The sequence below is a fragment of the Dermacentor variabilis genome, chromosome 7 (genome assembly GCF_050947875.1).
Source record: "Dermacentor variabilis isolate Ectoservices chromosome 7, ASM5094787v1, whole genome shotgun sequence".
NCBI lineage: Eukaryota > Metazoa > Arthropoda > Arachnida > Ixodida > Ixodidae > Dermacentor > Dermacentor variabilis.
In genome coordinates, this window is record NC_134574.1 from 161,647,612 (window position 1) to 161,669,968 (window position 22,357).

The following is a 22,357-nucleotide window of genomic DNA, read 5'->3' on the forward strand; positions in this document are numbered from 1 at the left end:
GATTGCCATACGTGGCTGCTATTGGTAGCTGCCGTCTGCTATGTAGCGTGGATACCACGACCACTGCGGTGTGCCACCACGAGTCTATTGGCTAAGCACACTGTGGCTCGCTGAGAACAACTGCGTTTGGCTTATGCTTAGCGCATTGTAGACACCAAAATCGGAAGTCGTGGCTTCTACGTTAACATCCAAAATGAAATTTGAACTGTGCACCGCAGAAGGCGAAGCGTTGTGGGCACGCCCCGCTCCGCCGTAGCCTTCGCAGTGCAAGGCTTTGAAGAACGAGTGGAAGCACTGCGGAGGCCATGCTTGATTGCCAATAATTCCACTTCTGCTGAACGCATGAAGTACTTCTTGCGACAGACTATTTCTGAAATAGCCTATTTTCACTTCAAATGCCTTTCTGCACTTCGATAAAAAGTGGTTCGGGCCCCTTTAACCTTCAGAAAGAGTGACAAATGTCAGACGTCTTGCGGTTTAACCCCCACTTGAGAATTATAGAGTTGGTATGCCACTGCGCCAATGATTTACTACTGTGCACTGCTTTTCATGACAGGTACACTTTTGAAGTCACCTTATTCTATTATAGTCATTTCGTGTCCAAAGCAATTTTGTCAAGAACTAGCAAAGATAAATGTCAAAGCGTTAGCTTTGTGATTCAGCGATAGCTTTAATTGGATAAGCTGCTGCACGTCCCTATGCCATCCATAAATCACAAAACCTTATGGGCACATCAGTAGACACACACTGACAATTTTGCTGACAACCACAATGCCGAATGATACCACAACAGAGTATATATCTAGTTGTAATAACTGCACCCCAGTGTAACTCACCCATTAATCCCCACTATTTGTAATATTGTGGCTGCAACTTCAACACAATGGCTATCCGTCAAGAGGCCATGCTCGACTCAGTGGCATCTGTTGCAGATGGGGTGTCCGCAGCTGGCCCTCCTCCCCTAGTACATGACATCACCCGCGCTAGCCATTCAGGTTCCTTGCTCTCCTCCTCTACCTCGCCTGCACTTTCTCTCTGCTCTTCACACACCTTCCGGTTTATATTGTCCGATATCAGCCGACGTCCATCTAAAGCAAGTGAAGTAGATAAAGAGATTGCTTGAATATATGTTAGTCTACATACACCTTAACTGTGTCACCTTGGAACATTCATCCTTTGGGATTGGTCAAAAATGGGCGCATATCAATATCACATATGCAGTGTCAAAGCTGTCTGTTATGCCTGCGGTGGCACATACCGTGCTCTACGTTGTTGTCTCTGCAAGACAGCAGCCAGCACATGCATAGTCGCCCACTCTCCTCCTGTTAACAGCCAGAAACATCAACCCACAAAGTGGGGGAAGCAGGGGGGAAAGAGTCAAAGAAAGCTATCGCTTTATTAACATGTAACAAATTTTGTGCTGCTGTGGCCTACTCTCCTCCTGTAAAGGCCAGGAACATCAACCCGCAAAGTGCAGGAAAGAGCCAAACAATGCTATCGCTTTATTAACGTGTAGCAGATTGTTGTGCTGCTATCAATATCAAAAAAGGCCCCTCTCTGCTGGATCTGTGATAGAATTCATTCATTGAAGCAATGCTTTCTATTCCTTGCCAGGGATTGGCATGTCTGCTCTGTCGGGACTGATCCTGAAGTTAGTGCTTTAGTAAAGTATGCCAACTCTGGCACCCTGGGTGAAGTGTCATAGAAGAGTAGGCAGAACCCGAAGACAGATCATTGCATAAATTAACACTCAGTTATTCTACCAATTTTTTGCAGTGTCCCACATGTAAAGTTACATGTTAATGTAAAGTCGATATTGGCGTATTATTGTAAGCCATATTTTGATGTATTCTCTTTGTATGTTCCCCTTATTTAACAGTGTAATCCACAGTTGTGTGGTGGGCGTTTCCGCGTTTAAAAGCAAGCATATCCAAGGACTTTAGTCATGCTAGGCTGCACCCTTGAGAAAATCCCAATGCAAGTTTCTGTTGGTACTATACAAGAATTATACAGCCAATAGTAAAACGTACAAGTTTCATGAAGAATTTTCTATAATACAAATAAAATGCTTTATAGGTCCCTGTTGAAGCAGCAGAATGTACCGTAATAGAATACAGTCGCCGACAGATTTTTCGGACATCATAAATTTGGACTTGATGGATATTCTGGACTTCATAAATGCACCGTCAGAGTTCCCACAGAACTAATACATTTTCGCAAGCAATTTTTCGGACGAATTTAGCCCAACAGTTCAACTGTCCAGACAAAATCGATTGTTACAAGCCACGCTGCACTATCTTAGGGGCCGCAATGTTGGATTTTCCGCTGGTTTCGCCAGGCTTGGCTTTCAGTGGCCCGCTCTATAGCCTCCAAGATTGGGAGGTGCACGCTTTCAGTAGAAGCTGTGTTCCAATAGGGTTATATTTTTTTATTGTGATAGCAATTTATGGGCACTCCAAGCGCATTTCTGCCATTGCCGCGTGCAAGGCAAGGGGGTCAGGTGAGGGAGGAGGGGCGTTCTTTTATGGCGGTTGCTAGGGAGCCTCGATGTCCTCCTCGCCCGCTGCTCCGTTCAGAGTGGAAACAACCGCGGCGTCTACTACGGCGTTGGCCGCGCATAGCCGCGCGAATCGCGGACGCCGTAGTAGACGCCTTTGGCGGACGTCGTAGGGACCCGTTGCCGGCGCTCGTGTCTCTTGAAAGCGATCTGCGACGTGGCCAAAATGCACGCCCTCGCAGGCCTCACCTTCAAGGCGATCTATGATGTTTGCACAGTGCGCGTAGTGCCGGTAGCTTCGTACGCGCTGTGCTTTCTACGTTTCGTTCGCATTGAAGCGAGGGATGCATGAAGGTCAATTCGCTTGCTGCTGCCGCGATTCCTCACTCCAGTTTTGACAGCGAGTTTCCGCGCTCTTAATTTAGTTAAAACACGGCGGGCTAGTTGGTTTGAAATCATCATAGAATGTGTAAGCGCGACTGAACAAGGACATAGAAAGAAGCAGACACACAAAGAAAGCGAAGTCTCTGTGTCTTTCTTTTTACGACTTCGTTAATTTATTTTACCTACATTACGTACAGGCTTGTGCAGACGAGTCTAGTGCCGGGCTAGGGCTATTACGTCGTGTGCTACACTTGGAATCGCTGGGCTGTAGCCAATCAGAGTAGACTGCGAGTCGTCTTCTTTGTCAGCAGACGAAAAGCGCCTGACCCCGCACTTCGCCTGACTTTGCACTTACTGGTTGCCTGAAACTAAACGCCAATGTACGAGTTTCCTTTCATCACCAACCCTAGATAAAGTACAGCGAAATACATCGCGAATGTGCAGTGCACGAGGACAACTTCGCAATGCGGAGTCTAAAACAGCCCGCACCATCCATGAGCAAGACAATTTTATCTTCTCGGAAGATTAGCTCACCATTATCTGTTACGCATGCTCACGCCAGCACTTCACTGCCGTCAGCGAATATTCATTATCGTCGCTATATCAGACCCGACAGTCGCCGACAAAATGGCGCCACACGTTTGCAACGCCAGCTTGCTTTGTAGTCTGCTGCCCACACCCATCGAAACCACAGTGTAGAAAGCTTAGTTTTTTATGCAACACTACACATATAAAAAATGTCTTCGTGTAGGTGGGCGGAGCTACACTTTTCTACACTAAGTAAAAAAAAAAAAGATGGAGGACACATAAGCTTTCTAAAGCATTAAGATCCCTGACACGACCTACTTATACAGTAGGTCGTGTCCCTGACTGCTTCTCACGTTTCCCGACAACTGGTAACCGTGATGCTTACCGGGAAACCATACGAAAAACGGTGGTCGCGAACGCTTTGCACGAAGGCGGGCTTTCTGGTAGAAACGCGGCCATTTGCGTGAGCCGCGATGCTAGGGTGCCTCGATGTCCTCGCCCACCGCTCCGGACAGAGTGGAGACAACCACGGCGTCTACCACGGCATTCGGAACACGAATGGCGGACGCCGTAGTAGACGCCCTTGGCGAAAACCGTAGGGACGCGTCGCCGGCGCTCGTGCGTATCAGGCATGCACTCGCCTGTCCAATGCCGTAGTAGACGCCGTGGTTGTTTCCACCTAGTACGGAGTGGCGGGCGATGAGGACATCGATGCACTCTAGCGATGTGGAGGAGGCGAGCGCAATCTGCAGGTATTGCAAGGAACCGGGCGCGCTGCTCCGTGGCCCCCGAGATACTCGGGCGCCGGCGCTCAAATGGCGGACGCCGTGGCCGGTCTATGAATGGCACAAACGCCATTCATAGAAAGGTGCTTGTCTGAGTTTTCACGTAACAGAACTATATGTTTTCTCGTATAGTCAAATGACAACCTGACGCTATCATGTCTGTAGGTGCTGTGTATGTCGTACTTTACGATTTTTCTACGTATTTTAGCTCGAGAAATTCAATTAGTTCAGTAACCTCCTTGCGCCACATGGAGGGCCTGGATATGGGTGGTTTGAAAATCTTTTTGCCGAAACGACGCCCGACACCGGATTTTCGGCGACACGGGGCCCTAAACGCTGTCGCGTTAAAAATGGCGACTTCGTACATTATAGCCATAGAGTTTCTCATATTATAGTGAGAAACTCTATGATTATAGCTACCCTCGGCAAAAGTTATCACTCTGCGACTCTGCGCGTTCCGTGTTGCTTCGTTGCACGCCAACAGCGTTCACGCGCACGAGCATGCACGTGAGGCTCCTCGCGACGGGTTGCAAATAAAAAACCCGAAAAAAAAATGATCTAGAACAACGCAGTAGCAGCGCCGTATAACACAGTGTTTGTTTCCGGGATAAAAACTTGTTTCATTCAATACCGAGCCTGTATAAAAAACAGTTGAAAACGAAGCCACTGCCTCTTGTTTACATTTCTCGCGAAACCCATATGGCGCAACCACGCCGCGCGGCGCGGAACCGGGCTGCTCGGACGCGCGCGCTCCGCATCAATCCTAGACCAAAGGATATAATCGCGATGTGTAACCATGTTGAAAGAAGTTCATAATGAAGTGCGGAGATTGTATCGTGAGGTCGAATCCGCTGCTTCTACCGGCTCTTCTACAGGCCGCGCCGCCCAGTTTTTGAGTGTTTTTGAAAAAGATCACCTTTATCGCTCCCTGCTTTCCGCTGCTTGTACTTCTTGGGGCTCTCAGACAGACTTGCGAGCTAGACGCCGACACGAAAAAAATGTACGCATTCTCACTGCACTGAAGAATGCAAGACACCTACGAGCTCACGAGAACACGGGAACGTAGACACGAGCTCGAACAGAGTTCAGTTGGCTGGCCTTAATTGTAAGGCATGTTTATATTCACAAAAGCTGGTAAAAGCGGCCGATTAGACCTCACGGCCCAATTTGCGAAGTCAATTATGAACTTCTTTCAACATGACTTCGGCAACGGTAATGCAATGAGACATCGCGATTGTATTGCTGCGGAGCGCGCGCGTCCGAGCAGCCCGGTTGCACGCAGAGCGGCGTGGTTTCGCGAGAAATGTAGGCCTGACTTTTGGAGGCCTGAATGGAGGCCTGACTTTTGCCAATGCAGTTCTATGTATTAATTAGAACAGAGACCCGGCAACAGTTGGAAATTAGGCAACGTGGTGTGGGTAGGCTCGCTCTGGGAGCACATGGCAAGACACCAAATCTTGGAGTGCAGGGGGATCTGGGATGGTCTTCTTTCGAGGGCAGAGAGGCTAATAGCAAGATAGCATTTGAGGAGCGATTGAGAAAAATGGGGGAAATTCGGTGGGCTAGGAAGGTTTTCAGTTACTTATACACGAGGAATGTTGACACGAGGTGGAGGAAGCGAACTAGAAAATTGACAAGCAAATACTTGGGCAGTAGCGGGGGGACAAGTAAAGAATCATCTGTCAAGAAAAAGGTTAAGGAGACAGAGAGGGGTATGTGGAGTACAGAGATGCAAACCAAATCGGCATTGGAGACGTACAGGACGTTTAAGTAAGAAATAGCCAAACAAAATATTTACGATAACTCTAAGGGAAGCTCATTGTTGTTTGAGGCCAGGACAGGTGTACTGCGGACTAAAACGTACCGAGCCAGATACCAGGAGATAGATTTGGTGTGCGAGATGTGTGGAGAGGAGGAGGAAACGGCTGAACACCTTATACTTGCTTGTAAACAACTTCAGCCTGCAGTTGAATCCAACGTTTTTAGATAAAAACGTTGGTTGAATCTAACGGGGAAATATTCAAAGCTTTGGATTTTAAAGACAGTGAAAGTAGAATAGACTTTGAACAGGTAGAAATAACTAAACGCAGACTATCTGATTGGTGGATAATATCAACGCAAAAGTAAAGGAGTAAATACATAGGTATGCATGCATATATACCATTAAAGGCTAGGTGGCGGGCGCCGCCGCCGCCCGATTCAGAGGGTTGAGCCTCAATCATCCATCCATCTATCCAAACAGGCATAGAGTTACTATACTGCAAACAGGAGAGGAGAGCTGGCCCGATAGGCGGAGCAACGCCACGAGCAACGCCAACTTCCGGCTTCACTTTAGCTTCACAAAGAGTGACGTCAGGGCCTCTCCTGAGTTTCCTTCCTCCGTGTTCTCCATGAATTTAAGAGCGTTGTTCTCCATGGTCGTGGAGCAAGAATGGCTGGCGCTCTTGATGCTGATAGTGTTTATAAACCGATGAGCGTCATGGCGCCGAATAGAAGCTGGAACCAGCAGCAATCGAGCCACGGTCAAGCACTTACCGCGTTCTTCCAGGCCAATAGCCGCGTAAAGGATTACCAGGCCCACTCTTCCAAAGTTCACTCCGTCAATTGGAGTTGCGATGGCCGCCGCCTCGCCTGCGGGAGCTTCGACAAAACCGTCAGCATATTCGTCTTGGACAAGGATCGCATGGCAAGTGAACGGCGGCGTTTCAAGAGCTAGTCACTTCATTGTGTCACAAGATAACTGTTAGTGACAGGCCGGTATGCCTTTATGACATGCGATCAAGTTAGCTTAAGCGTTCATAGACCTGTCACTGTTCCTTGAAGTGTCATTTTTTGATATGCATAAATTTGTGTGATGGGACCGGTGAAACGTAAATGCTTCTTTTGCATTCAGTATTATGTTGAAAGTGCGCTTCATGGCTCGTGTGTACGACGCAGTTTGCAGCCAGTGAAGTCAAAAGTGCTCGTTTAAGTAACGTAGCTGGCATTCTGTACGTGCAGCTGAAGAGCAGTGCTGTTGCTTACGTGTACTCTACATGTTTAAGAAGAAAGTGACCGGTATCTTTTTGTGTGTGTTTATTTAGGCGAAGGATCATGTCTTCAAGGGTCACGGAGACAGCGTCGACCAGTTGTGCTGGCACCCTTCAAACCCTGACCACTTGGCAACGGCAAGTTTGGACAAAACTGTCCGGTTGTGGGACGCACGGACGCAGAAGTCGATAGCGGTCGTTGGCACTAAAGGTGGGCCATATGTGAAACCTTAGCGCACTTCATTTAAAGTAGTGTCTTCTTGAACGCAGCTGTTTAAGCTAGCCGGCTCCTCTGCATGTCAAAATAGAGGCACATCTCTTTCTGGCGTAACCGAAACCTCTTGCCAGGCTAGCTTTCTGTGTGACAGTTTGTCTATGTACGCTTTGACATTGTTGATATGCATTGCCGTGCGTTTTCTCTCAATTGGCTGTGAATGTTTCTTTCTTTAGGAGAAAACATTAACATCTGCTGGTCACCTGATGGACAGACAATTGCTGTGGGAAACAAGGAAGATCTGGTGTCCTTCATTGACGTCCGATCACACAAGGTCCGCACAGACCAGCAATTCAAGTTTGAGGTGAACGAGATTTCCTGGAACAACACCAACACGCATTTCTTCCTCACCAGTGGCCAGGGTTGCATCCACATCCTGAGGTGAGCTCTGGGTGAAGTGCTGTTTGCCGATGTGTTTTACGCGCATTGCGAATTGAGGATATGTCTTATTTGCAGTAGATGCAAAAATCGCATTTTATTTTTTAGCCTTGAAATTTTATTGTAGAAAGCATGGTATGGTGGGTGTATCTTTAACATGGCAGGTCACCAATTTCACATGCTTGAGCTATTGAGCTATGTATGTAACTCATTTTATAATATGAAAGTTCCTTGATAGTCTCATTTCAATCGTTTTAATTAGCTGCCTTGAGCCACGCTATTCACTAGCTTTGTGCCCCTCTGTGCTAATAATTAGTAGGTAAAATTGATATTTCATCACATTAGAGAGGTTTAACTTGTCTGGTAATCGGGTAAACGCTGGCAGGTAAACGCTGGCAGCAACACGATTACGCCAGTACCGAAAATTTATGAAGTAGAATACGCTTGGTTAATGCAACATTAGCTGTTTTTGTCTGTTTGAGCTCTGCGCCACCAGGTGGCTGCACCATGCAGGCCACTCACGTTTACGCCTCCGCCCCAACGTTTGCCTGCGTTTACCCGAATACCGGACAAGCTAAACCTCTCTATTATCTGGCATAGACTTCATTACCAGTGCCCTGCTATTTTCTTTTTTTTCACAAATGCAGCTAAACACTCACAAGCCACTGATTATATTTGTGAATCTGCTAAGAATGCTTGAAAAAGGGAGTCTGAAACATACTTAAATATTTGCGATTGGCCATAAGCACATTTGGTGTCTATTTTCTATTCGGTTTGCATGGAAACGTGTTTGTGAAAGAGTTGCACTTATTGATTTCACTGTTTCCTCATGTGCACAGCTACCCCGACTTGCAACTGCAGACTGTGTTAAATGCCCATCCGGCCAACTGCATCTGCATCGAGTTTGATCCGACGGGCAAGTACTTTGCCACGGGCAGTGTGGATGCCCTGGTCAGCCTTTGGGATGTCCAAGAGCTGGCCTGCCTTAGGACATTCTCGCGGTACGTGTGCACGACTTTTTGCATTGGGATGATTGCAAGATGTGAGGGACTAGGAGTTCATGAAAGTAAAAGATGTAGAGTTAATTAGAGCTCCTCTGTCCACACGCCACTGCAGCTTTTGCTAAGTAGCACCAACCCATGGAAGTGTGCCACCGTTCCTTGATTTTATTTTTTATTCACATCAGTTCCGCTTAAGCAATCCCTGCTTTCTGAATTTCCATCTTCACTGCTGCTGCATCCTCGCACTTCTATGCTGCAGTGGCAGATGGCATCACATCTGCTCGGAACCAGAAGCTGAGTGAGGTACATTCTGCTTGACACTGGAAGCTGATAGGGTGAGGAGGAGGGTAGGGCGGTGGTACATAACTTGGTCGATGGAAACATATATGGAGGGGCTTTAATGTTGATAACTACCTAAGGATGGTGTGCCGGCAAAAAGGAAAAACCTACCTATATGAGCAATGGCTCAGTGGTGATGGTATTCTGCCGCTGATCACAAGGTTGTGGGCTTGACAGTGGCTGCGTTTGAGTGGGGGCAGAGTGCAAGAATGTTTGTGTAGTGTGCTTTAAGTGCATGTTACAGAGCACTCAGTACTAGTTTAAATCTGGAGCCTTCCTCTGTGGCGTCCCTCCCAGCGCCTCTGTTACCTTGGGACATTAAACCTCGCAAATAAATGATAAAAAAAAATCCCGCGTATTTGAACCAAAGAAATCATACTGGCAAGCACATTGAAGCAGGAACCGGTGGCATTATTTTGGTGAGTCTTCCTATCAGCTGACCTAACTGGAAAGCTAAGATATGCCAGCGCAAGCATGAATCACTTCAAAACTTGAAGCACTGCAACATTGGTAAGCCAGATAAGTTCACAACAGCTGACACAGCGTAGGAATTTTTTTTAAACAGGGAAGTTGGGGGTGTCTGAAAGTTGTACAAGTCATTGTACTACTCTCAATTGCCAACTTCCTCTTTCATAAACTTAAATTAATCTTTGCATTGAGACAGCAGCATGTATCAATGAGCTCATGTCGTGTGTGTTTCTTTTTCTACGTCTTTCGTGCTTTTAGCACTCCAAGTTTTTACTAATAGCTCAAGAAATGAAGTGGCATATTTGTCTACCAGTAAAACAGACAGAACAAACACTCCCAAGAAGCTTCTGCTTTGTTAATTGATTCTGCCACTGTAGAATTCTTTAATATGCAGAATTTTTTTTCTTGCTGTTCTGTTTGCATCAGGTTGGAGTGGCCGGTGAGAACCATCAGCTTCAGCCACGATGGGAAAATGCTGGCATCTGCATCAGAGGACCTGCTCATTGACATTGCTGATGTGGAAACTGGTGAGTATTTATGCTTGCAGCAGCAGTGAAACATGGTTACCGCTTTGCTTGGGTTTGTGCATGCGCATCTACTAGAATTGAAGTCAAATTTATGAAAGGGGAAATTCTAGGGTTTCCAAATATCTGAAGCTTTTGCATAATGAATTGGCTATTGCCACACTCAATTCGGCCATCTAATTGAATTGTATTTGTAAATACAAATAGTTTTCAAAAAGGTTTAGAGTATTTCAAATTGCCACTTGCGTGCGATAAAGCATAATATTGGAGGAAAAGAGAAATTAGTATAATCCCGGTGGCCATAACAGATATAAAACACAAGAAGCTATGCAGTGGAGCAAGCTATACATTGATCAGGGAGTATGGCTTTTTCGGCTAAGCCACTGTCATTCACACTTGCTGATAAGCCCGGAGTATGAGAATAAGTTGCTTATTACGTGCAGTGTATAACGACAGAAACTTGCTAAGATTGTGATTATACAGTACTAGGATGCAAAGGTCACCTTATATAAAGGGCAAAAACGTCTGCTCCCTGTTCAAGAAGTATTCAATATTTGACACAGTTTATTGTTCTGTTGCACTGTGGCCGGCACAGTGACACACAAAGTTGGTAGAAAATGAGGAACACATAAGTGAAGCGCAAACTGTCAACCTTTCGTGTCACCGTGCCTGCCACTGCACTGCGGAATGACAAAGCTGCCCCAACTAGGTCTTTCTCAAGCTCTGTTTACATCCATTTCATATGTTTTTGGCACTTATCGATTCATATTCAATTCAGTTTCGAAAATTACTGTTCACACACCACTAGAAAATTCTCAGCCCCTGAAGACTAGCACAAAGCTACAAATGAAAGCCACTTAGGTTTCTCGGCAAGTCATCTTTTGTGAGCATAGTGTAGTGCGGCATTTGGTTATGGAGTGATGCATTTTGTGGTGCCTGCTTTCTTTCCAACGTTTGAACATGAGAAGGAAAAGATCCCAAATGTCCAATAGTGCTCCAGAAGTTGAAGATTATCTACAGTGAACTGGTGAAATCTGCACTGTGGCTAGCTTCGCAACACAAGGTAACCAAGCACCCAAGCACAGCGGCAATGTGGCAGGGATTACCGGCATTGAGCCACCGGTAGGAACATAGTGTGTGAGCTGCGAGTGCGGCAATGTCAATTCACAGCAGAAGTTTGGCATTGGAATTTGAAATACTGTTGGCTTCCATTCTATCCCTGTGGGGTATGCAGCATTGTTTTTAAAGGCCAACTGCATAGAAATTTAAGACCTTATGAAAAGCATCATTTCTGATGTGTACTGGATATGAAGAAACTGTAGTGCAGTAGTAGCTTAATTTTACGCGTGAAACATGTCGGGGTATATAGTCGAATTAATGATGGCTGACGATGTGCTGTTTGATGATCTTGGAAGCTATGGAAGACGTCAGTGGTGCTGTTGTTGCTTGTGCCACTGCAGTCTATCACTGTGCTGTAAGGTACAGTCATCCTCAAAGGTTTACGGGACATGGGATTCCAAAACCAATGCAATTTTCCGTTGTTAATGCGTGTCAGCTCATATTAATGGAACAGTGTGCAGATCACTAAAACTAGTACAAACTAATATCTTGAATTTGGGTCTACGTGTCCAGGCTTTGTGGGAAATCAGGTTTTTTGGGATACAGAACAGAGCCTTGCAGCAGTGCGTGCAACTACAGCTGTCATCTTGTGTTTGCAGGGGAAAAAATATTTGAGGTTCCGTGCGAGTCGCCCACATTCACGATAGCGTGGCACCCCAAGCGCCACCTCCTCGCATTTGCCTGCGACGACAAAGGGGAGCGGGACCAAGATGCAGGAACGGTGAAGCTCTTCGGCTTGCCAAGTTCGTCATGAACAGTCACCAACTGTGTCTCATTTGGTACGTGGCTTGTATATAAATAAAATGTTCACTCATCAAAACAACAAGTCATCTTATATAGAAACGTGAATCTTATTAATTGTTTTACACTTGTCATCTCTCGCCAGCGTTTATACACAGCTTTTTTTTAGCGCCAATGGCAACTGCCACACCAAGAAATAGGTAATGACATTCACAGTCATGCTTAACCGCAAAGTAAAGATCAACAAGAACAAATTTGAATACAAGGACTGAGTAAAGTGATGACTCACTTCTACGACAGTCATATTTAAATTTACACTCGACAATCTTCAGTGTATCCACTACTGCGAAAGTTTTCAACACCTAAGGTCTTTGAAAGAACAAAATTTTATTGTACCCAATGAATCCGCCCTAAGTTTGAAAGGTGCAGAGGATACAGTCACACCTCCTTATAACGATGTTTCATTCGAAATGAGAATACCTTCATTTACCTCATTATATCTCGGTTTGTTATATTGAGTTTCAACTGTAATTCCCCATGTGATAATACAATTTGGTTGCATGCGGTTTCACGAGTGGCAAAGTAGCATACGATTTTTTTTGTTAGAAATGAATTTTTTGTGGTTGGCATGCAGTACAAGCCAATGAGCGATCTAAAGACTACGTGAAATGAAGGTTAGAACTGCAGCCATTCCTCATAAAAAAAAAACAATCACTGTTCTTTGACTCACTCTTTCATGTCAGCATTCAATTCTTTTCACATCCTTGTAATGGCCTACTTCACCCCTTTTGCGCCACTTAACCCGAAATCTGAGCAAAAATGACCAAGTTATTTTTGAACACCCCAGTTGCCAACATTATTTACTTCCTTCGTGAGAATAAACTCACTCCTGGTTGCACTGCTCCACGGATTGTGTGCTGCCATCTACTGGAAGCACGACAAAGCACTGAGATGGAAACCAGCTCATCCATGGCATTGCTAAAAAATGAAAAGTACTGTTGATGAGCTGAACTGTCCATGGCTCGGAGGGGGTTAACAGTCAGCTTAATTGTTAGAGCACTACATGTGTAATGTGGGTTTGGCTCCCACCTGCCACAAGTTATTTTTTCGTCATTTCAATCCCTTTTACCTTGTATGTTTTTACGTGTCATTGAACATAACTTCCCCTACACTTTCTCTGTTTTCTTTGTATTGCTGTTACTATAGTTCAGGCATCCTCGAGTGCTTTGCATTCACTTCATGTATACAAGCAGTCGCAACAAATGCGAAGGTTTTGTTTGGATCATTATTTCTTCAATGCGTTTTGAAGCCACCTTGTTCAAATGAGGCTTTCAGGCAATTTCTGGCTTCTTGGAGTGGGCCGTTTGTGCCAAAAATGCCCCATCAGGGGACATTGATAATGTGAATAGTCGAATGTGCCTGTGTTTGATATCCAGCGTCCCATCAATACTGACTGAGGTCACTTTTCCACCATGGAACTCTGCAGTCGCTCACCCACATAGTAAATTGTTTTGCGCCACTTAGTATATCTGTTCTAGCTATGGCTTGTAACTCTGTTGGCCAATGTGTTTACGTTGCTTCAAGGTGATCAAAGATGTGTATTGCCTGTTAACTGTTTAGTTGGAATTAAGACGACTGTGCCCTGCATTACAGATCATTTAGTGGCTTAAGATAGCACTCTTTCTGGCTTTATTTGCATGGCCAACTTGCTGATTGAGCATCTAGTCACAGTGCTATAGTCATCACCTGATGATGAACTGTTGCTTGCCTCCATGCATTTTGTGGTAGCCTGCTTCCTTTCCCTCCTTTGTGGCAAGACTTATGAACAAGTGGCCTTGTCTGTGCTCATGGCCCTTTTAAACACTTAACTTTTCTCGTCATAGTAAATGTGTTTGACAAGTTCTCAATGTTCTGCTGTGGGCTTGCTTGAAGAGACGCTGCTACTTTCAGAACTGCAAAGTCTGTGTTCGCTGCCTGGGCCAATGAGTTTATTAACAATAAGCATCTACATTACAGAAAACAATTAACTTGACACACCAGTCCCGTCAATGATGTGCATATCCACCAGTTCTGCAATACCTTCTATACCCTTTTCTTTATATATTGATATCTACGTGCAGCAGATACAATTGCATGTCCTGATAGCTTAACATGACATGATAGCTGCGCACAATGCAGCTGCTGGTTCTGAAAACACCAATTTGCTTCTTTCACCCTGTAGTTCATACGCACAAGTGTATACGGGAGTTCATACCTTGCCACCATCACATTTATTACAACGAGTTTGTCACGAGGCCACAACTGAAAGTATAGCTCGTTCCTTTTTCGTTTTCTTCTTCTTCCGTTCCTTGAATGCTCTTGTTGCATCGGTAAAGAGCGCCACTTCTTCCCGCGCATCAATCTCTCGCTGTAGAAAGTTGAGCCCAGCCAGGTTGTAGCCAATTTCATCTCTGGCTTGGTCCAGGTGGCTGAGAGTGCAAAGCCGCAGCCTGTCTACAGTTGACACCAGTGCTGAGGTGGCCCCGATCTGTCCGCTGTGCACTCTGAGCAGAAAAAACAGGCAGCGACAGCACAGTTCTGCCTCCCAGTTGCGACTCAGCAGTTCAGAGAGTGCCTGGAATGAATAAGAATACACACTCGTTTTATGGTCGGTGCAGAGACAATAAATAAGGTGCTAGCACCAGTGACTGCAACAAGGTAAACAATCACAAGATTGCAAATTTGTGCAGCTCAAGCAAAACTTGACTGTTGCAAAATAATCAATGGCTTTAATTAACATTTAACTTGTTTTTGCACAGCTACTGTCCTTGCAAGGCAGAATTCTAATTTCCAGTGAGCCAGTTCATGACACACAGGTGACAGCACACTGGAGACAAGGGGGAGGGGGGGGGGAGGGAGTATGAACATAGACAATGCTCATGTAAACCAGCCCTTACTTCTGCTCTTTGCCTAAGCAGCCGATTTTCATAAATGTGCAAGTGACTTTACCTGCTCTGGATTTTGCCATGTCGGTCGCACAGAACAATAGACACTCTTAATGTACCTTGAACACCCAGCTCGCATCTTGCACTAGTGCTAGTGAACTAACCATTCTTGTGATAACATTCTATTCTATACAACAGACTAACCTTGAGAAGGTCCATGACATATCCGAACGGAAGGACAAGCAGTGTCTCTTCCAGTTCACTGTAGCGTATCCTCCTGAGTGCCTCCAGCATGTAACGCTCGGGGCAGGTTGTCTGGTAGACAGTCATCAGTGGATGCGGTGCGGGGGGTGCGATTGGTTCTGCAGATGCCTTACGCTGGACTTCGTATTCCTCCCACTTCGCCTTGTGCTCCCTGTAGACGTCTATGGCTTCCAAAAGACGCTCCGCAATCTTGACCGTCTCGGTCGTCTTCTTGGCAGCCAGGCCTAGCTCGTCCTTGCCACCTTCCCTCGGGATGACTGCTTCCTCGAGATTTGTATTAGTCTCAAACTCGGCCTCCCTCTCGTTCTCACGCTCTTCTTCGAGTACAAGAGGCTCCTCAGTCTTGAGCCAGAGGCGCAGGGACCGGTCGTGTGAGGCCGTGACCACGTACCGTCCGTCAGGGCTGATGGACAGTGCCCACACTTCTGCCTGGTGGCCCTCAAGGGTCACAATCTGAAAACACAATAGTGACAGTGCAGTCAGCACGTTAAGGCATGAAAGTAGTGAATTTGACGTGGACATCACACTTTAATAAAGATGCCATATATTGAACACTAAATACTTTCTGGAGCAATCGAGTGGCTCGTACATATCTGCCAGCCTGTTCTTTAGAATACATAAAATCTCGCTGACATGACGCAGTATGGGGAAGGGTGGTAGCACATTTTTTGACACACTTGCTCTGAGAACATGCCTTTTCCGGGGTACGCACACACTTTATAAAGACGATTTAAAGGGACAGACAACCACTGAGAACACCAATCCACATAACCCTGCTGATGGAATGATTCCCTATCGTAGTGGCTCAAATGAGCAGTATTTTTCTCATTAAACGTGGATTCATATTTATAATTTATCATTACAAGTAGCAAACAATTACTTTTGGTGTCCTATGCGGCAAAACATGAAGCTGCACAAGGGGTCCCCCCCCCACTACGTGACCTTCTACTACTGTACGCTGCTCCTGGTCTTCTTATTAGTATTGAAATGCAGTATACGTTTCATTATTATACGTGTTTCCTGACTTACAATGTGCCAATAAGTCTTCGTTTGTAGTGAGCAGAAAAGTGGCGCTGCCTCCGCCTTCATTTTTGATGAGTTGGCTTGGCTTGTCTATCGACAGAACGACGGGGGCCAGCCAGCCACGACATAGGCATGAACTTGAGGGAAAACGCGGTACAAATATAGGAAATATCTGTACAACATCGTAAACTTATTGCACCAGCTTTTTATTTTTAAAAATGGTTGAAAAGGTCAAAAAGTATGTGGTTCACCAAAGTTACACTCACTCCTGTGACAGTAGAACAATGGGTGGTTTTCACAATTTAAGAGATGGCCTATCAGTATCGCTCTCACTTTTCAGCGTTGCTGGAGGAGGGACTTTTACTTCTTTTTTTAGAGGCTGCTCAGATCGAAAAATTCTGCTTACTACATATCCACATGCTTCTGGAAGTAACCGCTGTAGATTTAAACACTACCAAGGGTGAGCTTTGTGTTGCGCCATAAAAAACTAGGTCCTTAAATATCGGTTGTCAGTCCCTTTACCTTTGGATGCAGCAACAAACTTAACACAGCAAATACCGACAAGCAACACATTGCTTTTAGATCACAGTGACCTCTTTAGCAACTGCTTTGGGAACTCGTCCGTATAAAGTTGCTCAAAGCAGGTATACACCTCTTGCATTCTTTCACCATGGGAAAACTTCCAATGGAAGGTCCGTGGACTGACGAGTGAAGACTTTCCACAAACAGAATTTAGTTTTCGCAAGCTTGATGCAACAATTGTAAAATGAGCCCAAATCTGTATGCAGAAGGTCCAGGTGAGTTGGTAGGTATGGCTTACAAACAACTTTCTAATCCCGGAACATTTATGGCAATTAACTAGAGACTGTCCACAAGATGTGGAGAAATGGTTAAGAAAAGTAAAATTGCTAAATAATTTTTCGAAATGTACAAAGGAATTCCACAAATTTACCCTGCGATATATTGTGGTGCCACATTTTTTGGTCCAACAGTATAATTACCAAAATGTTGCTGCTACTCCCCAAATAGAACTGTAACTTGGGAATGTCTCGTATGCAAGAAGCTGAGTTTTGGACCAAGCCTTGAGTATTTTGAACTGCACTCAAATACTTTTTACTGTGCTGTTTAGCACCTGCTAATATGCTGAGTAATCTTCCTTTAGCTGGCAACCAGTAACTTGAGTTAAATATCTTTTACGGTTTAGTACAAGCTTGAAGATCTGTCTACTTTCACCAGCATATCATCAGCACTAGTGGTAGCCTTCGTTCATACGTTAAAATAATAATAATAAAAAAAACTTGAGTATGTGTGTTTGGCTAAAGACTGTGACACAAAAGGAAGCCTGTTGCCCATAGTTTGGATATTTGACTGATATTATACTGAAATTACTTAGTCATAAAAATATGTAATATTTAACAGGTATTTCAATAACTTAGCTACTAATCTACTACACTTAACTATTGTATGACTGAAAGAGTGGCCACCTTTTGAAAGTTATCTGCATCCCATTGCTTGATGGTTGAGTCCTTGCCTCCTGTGAAGAACATGTGCGTCTTGGGCAAGAACCTGAGGCACATGACACTGTCGTCGTGTGCAAGGATAGACCGATGGCAATCCCCAAAGTCGAGCCCCCAGATCTTGACACTACGATCAGCTGAACCAGTTGCCAGGAGGGCACTGTCATAGCTGACATCCATGCAGAGCGCAGGAAACTTGTGACCGTACAAGGACAGAAAGAACTTGAGTGTGTCCATAAAGAAAACTTTCACAGTGCTGTCCATGAGCGACACTGCAAGCAGTTTGCTGTTGGGAGTTACTCGGACACAGAGCACGTCTTCTGCCATTTCAAGAGTTCTGGCATGGACTAACGTCAGCGCCTGCACACCATTTCTGTCGACGAGGTCAAAGTCCCAGAACTTGACAGTCTTATCACCGCTTCCTGAAACGAGCCCCTTTTGATTCGGGTACACATCCAGCGACCACACGGGACCACCGTGTGCCTTGACTTCGTCGATTAGGCTTTTGGCACCAATGTCAAAAAGCTGGAGCTTGCCCGTCTTTGTGCCCACAATACAGTGTCTGTCACCAGGCAAAAAAGAACAGCAGAGGCCATAGTCGCACGCCATGCTTCGCAGGCACTGCTGACTGGTGCGACCCCACACCTTAACTGTCTCACCGCTGACTGACAAGATACCCGTGTTGTCGGAACTGAAGGACAGGGCCCTCACGTCGCTCCTGTGGCCGGCGAGTTGGATGCTTTCGGCTAGCACCGGCGTGACGCTCTTGTCCATCATGTTGAAGACGTAAAACTCGACCTGGTTGTTCTTGAGACCAACTGCAGCCTTTGCCAAACCATTTCTAGCGGAGAAGATGTCGAGGCAGCAAGGCTTGCTGCTGCACCTGAACGTCTGCAGCCTCTCCACCGTGTCGGCAATGGTCACCTCGACGCGCGGCTCCTGCTCCTCCTCCGGCTGATCCTCGGAGGCCAACTTGAGGCGTCGCTTTCGGAGCTTGCGCTGTCGCTTTTGAAGCTTGCTCTTGACCTCGGTCTCGTCGTTCAACTTGAAAACTTCAACCAAGGAGTCGACGCCGTGGCAGAGGATCGCCCTTTCCGACGGGTCCACGGCTAGGGAGCACACCCGGCCTTTGCCTTCCCGCATGACGCTGCCGAACTTGGTGCATGTCAGCGGGCAACCCGCCTCGTCCTCCGCTTCTTCGTCCTCGTCGCCCTCGACGCCGCGCCCTACACCGTCTTCCGCGGCGCCTGGCCGACTCTTCTTCGCCTCCGCTGCGTCTCCGGAACTTTCCTGTCCCCGCTGCTTGTCGGTGATCTCCCAGACTCGCAGTTCGCTGTCAGCACTTCCCGTCACGAGCCAGCTGTCACCGCGGGCAAGCACAAAGTCCCACACCTCGCCGCGATGACCGACGAGCGTCTTGAAGCAGTGCTGTGTCTCCAAGTCCCAAAACTTGATGAACGTGTCCTTGGAGCTGGACACGAGCACGTTTCCGCGATGGCGCATGAAGCGGCACCGCGTCACGACTCCCTTGTGCCCTTTGAGCCTGAACATGCCGGCCTCGCCGACGACGTCCCACAGGATGATCACCGCGTCCTTTCCGGCCGACGCGAGCCTTCCTTCGTCGAAGTCGAGGCTGGTAACGGCTGCCTTGTGACCCTGGAACGTGATCGCGGCTTCACCATCGTCCTGGCCCACGTCGAAGATGCGCACTGCGCCGTCAGCGTATCCGACGGCCACATGCCGGTGATCGGGACTGGTAGCGAGGCACGTGGCCAAATGCTTCTGGCCGGAGAAGGTTTTCACCTTCTGCTTGGTCTTGGTGTCCCAGAGAAGCACGTTTTCGCAGGCGGTCACGGCATAGTACCGGGACGCCGTGTCTTGGTAGCGCACGAAGGCGACCCGCGCCTCGGCGCTGGCCAGAACGCCGAACACAGGCCCACTGGTGAAACGCAGGTACTGGTGTGTCAGCGGCATCTTGGTAAATTAAAAGAACCAAGTGCCGGATTCCCGCTGCGGACACACACACCGCTGGGTCAACGTTTAATCGCCCATGCTTCACGAAAACGATGCGAATACCGGTGCCATGTGCTCGCCATAATGCCAACTTGCCGCTCTCGCGCACTCTCGCGTTTTGTTTTCTACGAGATGAAAGATGGCAGCACTAACAGTGCAAAACAAATTATCACAAGGTATGTATTATCTTTTAAACATTGCTACAAAGGGCTTTGTTAATAGTGTATTTAAATATATATTTTATTTTATAACTTTTTAAAATATATTTTTGAACCACGAGGGCCGCTGGTTAACACACCTAAACATGAAATCCACTAGTGGACGTTTATAAATATTGCAAAGGAGGTGTATAAGAAGTCCACGTCGGAGCAAAATTCGGTAGCTGTTTCGATAGTTTTGTTTTCGTTTTTGTCAGATTTCCTTCCGTTGTGTTGCGCCGTTGTGCGCTGCGGGGAGGCTGACAGCGAAAGGGGCAGGGAGGATCACGCAAGGACTACGGTAGCAGCGGCCAAGTCGGCCGTGCGTGCGGCGTGTGGCGGACGCGGCCGGATCCCTGCAAATTATGGTATTTCGGCCCTTATTTGTTTCGCCCGTACGCTCGCACGTCGTCGTACGTATCCGCACCCCTCCCAGAGATTTCTCGGCACGGCTTCGCGATGCACACTACGCGGTCAGCTGTTGCGAGGTCGCATCGTGCAGTGGAGGCGACGCTATTGATTGTTCTCAGTTGCGATAGTAACCCGTATAAATGCATCCTTGCGCGCTTTAAATGCGGCTCGTTACAGCCCAGCGACTTCCGTGCGTCGTTGCGCTGACAGGTGCGCAAGGCCGAGGGTGTCCGTTCCGAGTCGCTTGTTCCGGAGATTGGCGAGGAATTGGCTGAAGTAACCTCGCGCGCCTTCCCGACCCGTGGGGCCGGCCGCTCCGATCAGTGGGTGCGTGCTGGGTGCGTGCGCGCGTTGTCTCGGCACACGGGAGTCCCCGGCGTGAATTGCCTCCCCCGGAGCGCTGCCTGCGGTCCGAGAGATAACGGAGACACAGTCACAGCCTGTCGCGAGCGTGGCAGTCGACGGTCTGTCGCCGCCGTCCCGTGGTGTTTCGTGCGGTGTTGCGAGAGGCCGGCGGGAAGACGTCGACGAATGCGCGCTGTGTGGCCCGCGCTCCACCCCCGGCTGCCGCGCGCGCCGACTGCTTCAGTGCCACCACTCCGTACCGCTTGCGGAGCCCGAGATTTTTCGGCGCAAAGGTCAGCGAACGAACGACTTCTGTCCGCCACGCGTTGAAACAACTTGTATCCTTCTCCTTCGCTCAAAAGAGCTGCGAGGCTGTGCTTTGCCCTGTGCTTTCGGGTACCTGCAATCTTGCTGTGAAGTTCGCGTATGCGCACCAATGTACAAACAAGCAGTGTCACTTGTAAGTTCCTTTGTCGAGCTATTATTTTCGCTACCGCTGCCGCGTATTACATAAACGAAAAGATTTAGTTCTGCGTCCGATGAAGTGTTGGTGTCCGTGGTCTGCTGCACTTTTCTATAAACGCAGTACATCTTTATCTAGATTCTTAGTCCTCGTGTTCTGGTGCCCGAACAGTAACTGCGGTCAGATATTTTTGACCTTTTCTTTTATAGACTGTTATGTCGGTATTTTTTTCTTGCGCGGGGATGTGCGCCGTGACGCAACTTTTAAGGCAATTGCCTCCACTGGTTATCTTTTTGCTAAACTCTGCATGCAGGCTTTGTCGAATAATAACGTAATGCAAAGTATGAAAAGCCATTAGGTGCTGCCAACTGTGACGTTCACTTTGTACTATTTATTTTTTAAACTTCCATGCTGTCTTTATTAAGGTTCGCAGATGTCTGCCTTGCATCCACATACACACATGTAGCACATGTGCAACAAACATTGTGCCATTTTGTAAAGGTATTTTAATTGTTTCTAGACTAAGTAAGATCGAGCAGCAAGAATAATTTATGCTTCATGCCGGCCTTTCTTGATCTGTCATGACTGGACTACTGGTTGGGCGGCACAACAATCTGTGCACAGGATTAAAAATTTTAATTGTATAAAAACCCCATCTACCTCCATTCAGATGTGCGCGCAGTGGCATATGTACTACAGGAAAATAAGTATATATACGTGCGCCATTTCTTAAAAGAATTTGTAATTCTTTCTCGGTGAAAGAAGTGGCAGCGACAAAGAACCATTGATGTACTTGCCGGCATTTCCTTACTTGTCCTTACCTATTTGCTATGCAAGTTTAAAGAAAATCTGTGCATGACATTAAAATGTCCATCTTGTGTAGCAATGGACTGTTCTATTGTCCACACATACATGCTGCAGAAGCATGTTAATTGGCTTGTGATCAGTCAATTTCTTTGCTTAAACTGAATTACTCAAACTGTATATGCATAGTTCATTCTTTAGTAGTATGAGAAGGAGCACTCTTGGAAGGTTTAATGTGGTAAGGCTCACTTAAAATCTCCTAAACTTATACACTGTTGCATCGTAAGTTTTATGCAATAGTGTAATATGTGGGCCTGTATGGAATGTGT

At 46.7% G+C, this 22,357-nt stretch overlaps 3 protein-coding genes across 4 annotated transcripts in view; 2 read left to right on the forward strand and 1 right to left on the reverse strand.

The window, feature by feature from the left end:
- The first annotated feature begins 6,587 nt into the window (after positions 1-6,587).
- tex (THO complex 3 homolog tex) lies at positions 6,588-12,171 on the forward strand. The gene is made up of 6 exons (XM_075699979.1): positions 6,588-6,880; positions 7,278-7,434; positions 7,674-7,878; positions 8,715-8,876; positions 10,110-10,210; positions 11,926-12,171. Exons 1-6 carry the CDS (start codon positions 6,626-6,628, stop codon positions 12,078-12,080), a joined length of 1,035 nt encoding a protein of 344 aa, XP_075556094.1. The 5' UTR covers positions 6,588-6,625; the 3' UTR covers positions 12,081-12,171.
- A 1,858-nt stretch (positions 12,172-14,029) lies between these two features.
- Positions 14,030-19,925, reverse strand: LOC142588348 (WD repeat-containing protein 3). Its single transcript, XM_075699975.1, has 3 exons — positions 17,763-19,925; positions 15,196-15,708; positions 14,030-14,681 (listed from the first exon to the last, which is right to left on the reverse strand). The coding sequence occupies exons 1-3, from the start codon at positions 19,767-19,769 to the stop codon at positions 14,355-14,357; spliced, it is 2,847 nt and encodes a 948-aa protein (XP_075556090.1). The 5' UTR covers positions 19,770-19,925; the 3' UTR covers positions 14,030-14,354.
- Positions 19,926-20,468: 543 nt separating this feature from the next.
- LOC142588349 (alpha-1,6-mannosyl-glycoprotein 2-beta-N-acetylglucosaminyltransferase-like) overlaps positions 20,469-22,357 on the forward strand; it is a 41,655-nt gene continuing 39,766 nt past the window's right edge. The window contains exon 1 of one of the 2 annotated variants that reach the window (XM_075699978.1): positions 20,469-21,054. Coding sequence is in view for 1 of the 2 variants with exons in the window: in XM_075699976.1 (XP_075556091.1) it covers positions 21,188-21,221 (34 nt within the window). In the remaining variant the exon portion in view is untranslated. Of the gene's footprint in view, positions 21,055-21,078; positions 21,222-22,357 lie in introns of those variants that run through there. The other variant, XM_075699976.1, reaches the window with a different exon arrangement.

Bases quoted from the DNA above. Each gene is read 5' to 3' on its own strand.
- tex (XM_075699979.1), top strand. From the start codon at position 6,626: ATGGCTGGCGCTCTTGATGCTGATAGTGTTTATAAACCGATGAGCGTC. The intron at 8,877-10,109 runs GTACGTGTGCAC...TGTTTGCATCAG, and splicing joins TGCCTTAGGACATTCTCGCG to GTTGGAGTGGCCGGTGAGAA. The intron at 10,211-11,925 runs GTGAGTATTTAT...TTGTGTTTGCAG, and splicing joins CATTGCTGATGTGGAAACTG to GGGAAAAAATATTTGAGGTT.
- LOC142588348 (XM_075699975.1), bottom strand. From the start codon at position 19,769: ATGCCGCTGACACACCAGTACCTGCGTTTCACCAGTGGGCCTGTGTTC. The intron at 15,709-17,762 runs GTGGCCACTCTT...TTGTGTTTTCAG, and splicing joins ATGCAGATAACTTTCAAAAG to ATTGTGACCCTTGAGGGCCA. The intron at 14,682-15,195 runs GTTAGTCTGTTG...TATTCATTCCAG, and splicing joins ATGTCATGGACCTTCTCAAG to GCACTCTCTGAACTGCTGAG.